This window comes from Kryptolebias marmoratus, unplaced genomic scaffold (assembly GCF_001649575.2).
Source record: "Kryptolebias marmoratus isolate JLee-2015 unplaced genomic scaffold, ASM164957v2 Scaffold68, whole genome shotgun sequence".
Classification (NCBI taxonomy): Eukaryota; Metazoa; Chordata; class Actinopteri; order Cyprinodontiformes; family Rivulidae; genus Kryptolebias; species Kryptolebias marmoratus.
Window position 1 is genome coordinate 22645 of NW_023665802.1, and position 8533 is coordinate 31177.

At 43.6% G+C, this 8533-nt stretch overlaps 1 protein-coding gene across 7 annotated transcripts in view; it reads right to left on the minus strand.

The window, feature by feature from the left end:
• The window catches only part of gpr171 (G protein-coupled receptor 171), a 10412-nt gene extending 2092 nt beyond the window's left edge, over positions 1–8320 (minus strand). The window contains exons 1-6 of one of the 7 annotated variants that reach the window (XM_025003214.2): positions 7611–8319; positions 6934–7021; positions 6676–6806; positions 1130–1318; positions 805–1050; positions 606–734 (exon numbers count right to left, since the gene is read on the minus strand). In XM_025003214.2, the coding sequence (XP_024858982.1) occupies positions 606–734; positions 805–1050; positions 1130–1297 (543 nt within the window). In that variant the 5' untranslated portion in view covers positions 1298–1318; positions 6676–6806; positions 6934–7021; positions 7611–8319. Of the gene's footprint in view, positions 1–605; positions 735–804; positions 1054–1129; positions 1691–6675; positions 6807–6933; positions 7022–7597 lie in introns of those variants that run through there. The other 6 variants (XM_025003209.2, XM_025003210.2, XM_025003211.2 and 3 more) reach the window with 6 other exon arrangements.
• Between the last annotated feature and the right edge of the window lie 213 nt (positions 8321–8533).

The following is an 8533-nucleotide window of genomic DNA, read 5'->3' on the forward strand; positions in this document are numbered from 1 at the left end:
AATTAGGGTTAGAGTGCGGGTTTTTGATGTTTGTCTCTTTCTTACTGTTTATTCATTGTCACATGCTGTTTTTATTTTGTTTTTTAATTATGTAAAGCACCTTGAAATGCCTTGCTGCTGAAATGTGCTATACAAATAAAATTTGATTGATTGATTGATTGATAGAGGGTGTGGGTGAATGTGGACAACTGGAACTGTAGGTGGACTGCAGGGGGTCCAGATCTGAAAAGATTTGGATCAACATGAAGAGAAGAATCAGATGATTGCTGAACTTTTGAAACCTGGGATTCAGACAGAACCACCCTTTCTTCAGTTCATTAAAAGATGGTGATGATCCAGGATGGGAACTGGACTTTGTTTATTAAACCTGAACACTTCTCTCAGAAACACTTTCTGATCTCTGGAAAGATGAAGGAAACCAGGTCAGGACCGGTTCTCCAACTTTACGTGTTTTTGAATGTCTGAAGTTGTGTTTCTGATTAAAGAAAGCAGATTTTATAAAAATGTCACATTTAAACCGTCACTTTAATGTTTTTCTGTGGATGTTAGTAATGTCTGTGTAGATGGTGACCGTGTCAGATGATCCGACAGCAGTGGTACCGTACCTGGACCGGCTTTGTGGGCAGAGCCATGTTGGGCACCATGATGAGCAGCAGCAGCATCCAGACCACCACCGACAGCAGCCAGGCAAAGCCCCTCTCCTGCAGCCGCAGAGAGCGCACCGTGTGACGGTCCTGCAACAGAACAGAACCTTGAGACCACCGCCACTCGGATGTCCGGCAGCTTCTCACTCTGAACTCCTACCTGCAGGTAGCAGTCAACGATGATGAAGGTGAGGAAGGCGATGGAAGCGTAGAGGCTAATGTAGATGGTGACGGCACTGGCCTGGCAGTGAAACACCATAAGTGTCCACGGCGCTGCTCCAAGGTCCTTCAGGACCTTGAAGGGCAGAGCGAGGAGCAGCAAGATGTTGGCCATCAGCAGGTTGAGCAGGTAGACGCCAGTGCTCTGCTGCTGCTGCTGCTGCTGCTGCTGCTGCTGCTGCTGCTGCTGCTGACGACGACACAGAACCAAACATTAATCTGAAAAGGTCGGAGAAGATCGGATCAGGTGTAAAGTGCTGTCCTACCCGGGTCCTGTGGCTCTGGATGAAGGCCCACACTGACAGCAAGTTTCCAGGCAAACCCACAATGAGGATGAGGATGTAGAGCACGATAAAGGGGTCCATCTGGTTGTTGACGATGCATTGTTTCTCCTCCACGGCTCCTCCTGAGCTGACGTTTGAGGAGGACAACATAGTAAAGACCTTCTCCTGGACCTGTAAGACAAACAGTCAGAAACCAGACATGATCCTGGAGTTGTTCTCCAGTGGAAAACATTTAGGACAGCTACCAGTCCTCCCAGGAGTGGACATTTCAGCAAATTCACCCATGGGTCAGACCGTGCTCCATCTCAGACTCTACAGGCCTCAGTTAGCAGGTCAAAGGTCAAAGGTCATGGCTTGTTTGAAAGCCTCTTCTCTCTAATAACAACATGGCAGCTCGACTTAGGTCCATCTGAAGGAACTAGAAGACTTCTGGAGCAGAACCAGACCAGAGGACAGATGTTTACCCAGAATGCACTTCAGCTGTCAGCACGGTGGTGGAGGGCTGATGGTTTGGGCTGATTCTGGAGTCAGATGTGACAAACAGGACAATGATCCCAAACACAGCAGAACAGTCCAGAACCAGAACCAGAACCTCAGAGAGCTGAAGCAACGCTGGAAAGAAGAGTGGGCCACAACTCCTCCACAACCATGAGAGAGACAAACAGGAACCAATGACCTGAAGCAACGCTGGAAAGAAGAGTGGGCCACAACTCCTCCACAAGCAGGAACCCACTGAGAGTTCTGCTGCTGGAGGTTCTGGATCAGGTTTTCATCAGTTTAGTTTTGTCCCGTGTTCTCCATCTGAGGTCAGATTTAATTTAGTAAATGTCAAAAAGAGCTGCTGAGGCGTGCTTTAGAACTGAAACAGGCTGTAGATATATTTCAATTGGGACAGCAGTGAGGTTGTGTATTTATTGCAGTAACTTCCTGTTTGAAGCATCAGCAGAAATTCTGTCTCTTTCATTTTGTGTGAAAAAACAGTTTGTTGTTCAGGTTTGAAGTTGTCTCAGAGTCATGTTTCAGTGTGAGAACGTCCGGCTGTGTGTGAACTTTCCTCTGGTTTCGTAAAACATATTTAGAGCTGACTGAATAGTCGATCAGCATCATATTAGAAACATTTCAGAAGTCGTACGTGTCTGCACAAACCTCAGCCTCCTGAATAGTTTCCTGTTCTCTGGTTTCAACTGAAATGAGACGATCAGAAACTTCACTTGGAATCACCTGAGCCACGGCTGTCGATTCAAAGTTAAAACCTGAAGGTAATTCTGCTTCTATCATAGAAATAAAAGCTGTGGCTCAACAGATTGTTTTTACCTGAACTTTGTTACTTTTTTTTTTCAAACTTTCCTTATTATAATAAACATACATGAAAAATAAATAAAATAAATAGATTAGGAGGGGTGGTGTATATTAACTCCAATAACAATATGATTAATATACAGTCACGCAAAATCTGGACAATTTACCACAATAAATTCATCCCATTTAACCCAGATCTTTTCAAGTTTTCAAGCTGTAATGTACCGGAGAAAGTAATTCTTTCCATTCTGTATAAATCATAAAAGACCTGGTGCCAATCATCCAGGGATGGGATTTTTGTCCTTAACTAATACCTTGTAATAGCTTTTCGGTCCGCTAAGTAGTGGTAGAATAATCCACTGATTGCCCCGTTCCAATTGTTTCTTAATCATTTTTTATCTCTTATACTTGTCTGAATTGGACAGTCCCTGGAAGTAGCTAATTCTGTTTCTTTCCATCTTGCTTGATCATCTATGTTACACCAACAAACTAAGGTCCGATATAATCATTTTTTATACATGGAAAGTCTGCAAAGTTTGGTCTTTTCCCTGCCAAATAAATCCAGAAATTAATTTGTCCCATCCATGAAACTGTCTGTCTGTTATTTCAACTGGAAGTGTTTAACTGTATCCATACTCGAAGCTTAGAACGGGTATTAAACTCCATCTTTTAATGTCCTCATTTATTTTATGGCACAAAGGTTTAAATTTATATCTTAAAGCTTAGATAAATCTTTTAGGATATTTACACCAAGATACTTAATATTCTCTGCTGATTTCAGTCATTTATTATACATTATGTTGCAGACTTTTGGTGGTGAATGATGCGTATCATAGATGACACACATCCCCTAAATATCGAAGGACAACTGTGTGCATTTTGACAGCTGGTGACTTGAAGGAGAGGCAACAGAGAGCTGATAAAAACTCAATAAAACGTCTCATCTCTGATGCCGTAGTTAGTGCTGGAGCCAACTCGTTTAGTTCAGTTTAGTTTAGTTACACATTTTCATCAGATAGCACTTCATGTGTGTAAACAACAACAAACAGTCAAGTAGCATGGACAGTTCGGATCAAACAGCAAATGTATGAACCATTAATGGAGAAGAGTCAGAAACATTCAGAGTTTATGGACAACATTCTGACAGTAACTGTACTCAGACGAGAGGTACTGGTTGGACTTTAACTCAGACACGTAGAACTTTCTTTAGGGGAGTTAGGAAATGATGTTGCAGTCATCTACGTGACGCTCAAATAGTTGATATAAGGTGAGAAGTGGAAAAAATGTCTCAATACAGAAGCAAAGCATCAATAGGAAGTTCAAAGTTGAGAAAATGATCATAAGGAATTTTATAGAGCTAAATCTTCCAATGTTCTGTCTGTTTACTTTGGGACAAATGGGACTGCAATCAGTTTCTTTGTTAGAACAAAACACAACATTTAGTTTTGCTGATTTTAAAGGAAAGCTAGCTGAATTTAAACTGGGTGTCTATTTTTACAAACTCAATATTTATGATTTAATAGACTTCATTTGGATTCTACTAAATAATACTTTAGGTAGTAAAAACAAGGAGTTTATAAGTCGTTTATACAAAATGAACAGAATAGGTCCGAGGATAGAACCCTGGGGAACCCCATGGTTGATGGGTTTAAAGATAGTTGTTTATGTGAACATATCAATATCTGGCAAACAGATAACTACTGAACCAAGCTAATGCTAGGCCTTTAATGCTGTAGTGTTGCAGTTTATGCTTTGATTAAGTCCAAAACATGTCCAGATTAATCAAGTTATGCCACCTAGGTAGTATTTCTCTTACTGGGATGGGACTTCTACACTCGCCACTGGCTGTCGATCCGGACATAAACTGGAGAGGGAATCTCCTTTTATAGAGTAGTTGTACAGCCATGGAGAAGACGAAGGGCTTTGGGGATGGGGATGTGGTCTAAATCACAACAGAAATAAGCCTATATTAATTCACCTAATGAACTCTTAAATTGTCCCTAGGTGTGAATGGTTGTTTGTCTCGTTTGACTCCATGTGTCCCTGCGATGGACTGGAGACCTGTCCAGGTGTCCCCCGCCTCTCGCACAGGGACTGCTGGAGGTAGGCACCGGCTCCCCGCGACCCGGAACAGAGAAGCGGGTAAAGAAAATGGATGGATGAATACTTCTCAGAGACAAACTGCAACCAAACAGACAATCGGACGTATTTACTGAAGAGAAATGAGAGGTCGTATCAAACAGGAGAATCAAAGTCTAAATGGTTAGCACATAAACACAGTGGGAAAATAATCCTTCACTAATACACAGCAATTAGAAGCTTAGGTGCAGCATGCGAATAACAACAAGCTGATAAATATCCAAATCACCACACAACAACAGATGAAACTACCTTAGTACAATGACCACATAAAGAAGTACTTAGGATAAGTCAGTAAAACACATCAACTACAGAGGGAACGGTCAGCACCAGCTGCAGCATCCCCTCACTGAGATACGTTCCTCTGCAGCTTTTAAACTGATGAAAATCTCACCACTAGGTGGCGCTCTCACTCTACACAGGCTCAAACCAACAAAATAACCAGACAGGGTTAGGGTTAGGGTTAGGGTTAGGGTTAGAGTAAGATCCTGGTCCTCAGGGCCTCCATCCTGCATGTTTCACCTGTTCCTCTGCTCCAACGCACCTGATTCATGGTTACATCACCTCTTCATGTTCTGCAGAAGCCTGTTAATCATCCACTGATTCAGATCAGGTGTGTTGGAGCAGAGGAACAAGGAAAACCTGCAGGATGGCCCTGAGGACCAGGGTTAGGAGGCACAGGATTTGTTTGGTCTTGTTTAGGGTTCTCCAAGATTTCTCAGAGTGAGAAGGGACAACTGTTGGCCGGGTTCTTCACCAGTCGGCAGCTAAAAGAAAATTACTGTTGAAGAAACTCTGATTAACTCTCCACCAGAGATAATCTAGATTATTTAGGGACTTGTGGAGATTTATTCTGCGTTTTATACAAACAAGAACCACCTCCAGATCAAGGCTTTATAAACAACTGTATCTTGTTCTCAGAACCCTGATGGTTTTAATATTTTTAGCAGGAAACATGAGTGAGTCTCTAAAAAAATCCCTCATCTTCACAGAAACACCGGTCGTGTGTGGGATTTTATTTTAATCTCAGCCGCTGTAAACGTCATCTCTCTGTTAGGAGGGGGTGGATTTTCAGCTGCCGGGACGCGTTTCCTGATGAGTCTGAACTGCAGCTCAGAGATTTTTAACCAGAAAAAGTCTTTTAAAATGTTTTCTAACAAACTGACTTGAGTCACAGACACTGAAAGAACAAAACCATGAGTCCCACCGTGGAGGCGTTAGATTTACTGCAGACAGGAGGCAGACACACAAACATCTTACCTGTTCTGATGGGTTGAATCCTTACAGGACTGGTGAGCTAAAGGCTAGTCAGAGCAGAAGCAGGACTGTCTGAAAATGGCTCCAGTTTCACAGCAGTTATTCATAAAGCTTATTTACAAAGAAGTCTATTCAACAGCAGCAACTAGCTGTAGCACTTCCTGCAGGAATAACTGTGATGTGGAACTGACAGCAGCGCTGTGGATCAGCGGTTAGAGCAGTCCTCCTTCAGTGAGACGGTTGGAGGTTCAATTCCTGGCAGCAGCCACATGTCAAAGAGTCCCTGAGCAGGACACTGAGGGGCTCATTGTCTCCGATGTGTCCCATCAGAGACACTGAACCCCTCTGTGTCTCTGATGTGTCCCATCGGTGTCTAAATGGGATCTAAAGCAGTGATGAGACCAACCTTCAGCTGAGGTTTGTAGAGATGGAGCAGAGCGCTGTGTGTGTGTGTGTGTGTGTGTGTGTGTGTGTGTGTGTAACTGAGGCACAGGTTGGGTGGAAAGCTAGTCCAGACTTTTCCAGATGGCAGCGATTTGGTTCTAACCAGCCATTAGCTCATCAGTTCTGTCAGAATTAAGCTTGTTTAAAGAGGTGTGATGAGAAATAAAACAGAAAACAAACAACAGTAAAGTGAATCTAATTTGATGATGTTTTATATTTAATTGCTGTAATATTCTTCCCATTTTTCTGTCAGTTCCCTGAACTGTCCCGTGTCCTCCCCTCAGAGTCCAGCACCTTTAGATTTCCTCTCTTTGTGCCTTTTTATAAGTGCTAATGTTTGTATTAAATCATGTTGATCTGATATGAGCCTGAAGTGATGCCGGCAGTACCTCTGCCACTCTGAGGGGGGCGCCTGGGAGCCCACCGCCTTCTTCTTCTTCTGCTGTTTCCTGTCTCTTGTTGAACTGAATCTTGAGCTGAAAGCTTCAGAAGGTGAGGCAGATGGCACCGTCTGGGTTAGCTGGAGGTTGGAACAGAATCCATGTAAATAAATAAAACCCAAACTTCTTAGCAGACCTTTGTAGATCGACAACATTCAGATCTGTCTGTCAGTAAAATATCTCTTCAGCAGTAACAATGTGCCTCACCATGAACCCCTCCACACACCACTGAACCCACTTCAACACGGCCCAGATGTCCTTTAATTCAGACGAAGATTTAACCCAGTTTAAAATTCTAAAAAACAAAAGACATGAAAACTGGTTTCAAACATCAGAGGAGCTTCAGGAAGACGAGAAATGAAGACAAATATAACCCTGATGGCACGAAATCAACCCACAGACTGATTTAAACAGGAAATATTAACCACCGCAGCGACACATTCTGACTCAGAGAAGAAACATGTAGTCACAAAAATACAAAACAGATGCAAAGAGAGACAAACTTACACAAATGAACCACTAACTCACACCAAACTGTAACAACGAGCAGGAAACAACTGCTTTTATTTCTGCTGTGTGTTTTCACTTTGTTGTACAGATTTCAAACAAAGCTTCTGTTGATGCTGCTTCATCCACAGCTGGACAGAACGCCTCTGGTTTCATGTCTGCTTCTTATCGTGCTTCAAAGTTCAACAACTGTTTTAAAAGAACAACTTCTGTTAACTGTTTGGAGATAAAAGAGTCCAGTTCAGGAAGGTCTGAGCTGATTGTAGCTAAAACTAACAGCCTTCAGAACGTCAGAACCAGCTCATTCTTCAGATCAGTTTCAGGACCATCACAGGCCCAGCTCCTCTGAAACGGCCAACATCACCTGTAAATCTCACCTCCTGTGCAGGGCCACGTGTTGGATCCCTGGTCCTGCTTCCCCTCAGCTCCTCACGGTGCGTTGAGTTGGTGTCTGGCTGCAGATCATGTGCTGCTCAGTGCTGCGGAAGCTGCAGGAGGGAAGGTGTTTTCCTGTCTGATGCAGTCAGTCAGACCACAGGCTCCGCCCCCTGACACATGTGGTTGGCATGATTCATTACTTTTTAAAACTCACTGGAAAAATAAACAAAAACTCAGATACTGGGATGATTTTAGTCCAAGTGAAAGAAATAGTCTGGTTGTTGATGTTGTATCAGTAGTTAGTGTTTATCAGGCTTTGTCCAGGCTAGGCTAATGGCTGCCAAACAAGGGCCTGGTATTATTCAGGTTTATTAAAGTACAAAGCCTCCCTGGTAAGGTCTTTTCAGCCTCACAGCCTCAGGATAGAAGCTGCTGCTGAACCTGCTGGTTTCGCTTCAGGCTGCAGCTTCCTGTCCCTGATGGACATGTCCTCTAAAGAAGGACGTCTCTGAGCATTCAGTCACTCTTTGCAGCTCCTTGTCGTCAGCCCCAGAGCAGCGAAGGTCGGGTCTCTCTCCACCACACTTCAGCCGTCGGTCAGCTGGACAGGTGCAGAGCCAGGTATTTAACCGTGGTCACCAGCTCCACAGCCTCTCCCCCAGTGAAGCTGGACCCTCCTCCTGAAGTCAAAAAGAGTGGACTCCTCTCTGGGAGTGGAGGAGTTTAAGTAACTCATGGAGTGAAGGAAGAATGGAGCGTGAGATTGACTGACAGATCGGTTTGTATGAACTCAACATTAAATCTGTTCAGGTTTAAATAAATACGACAGAGACTCTTCGTCTCAGCACGTAGCTGCAGAGGCTGCAGGGGACGCTGCCTCCTGAGGGACATGTGGTCCTGGTGTCTGACATGTTTGTTTAAA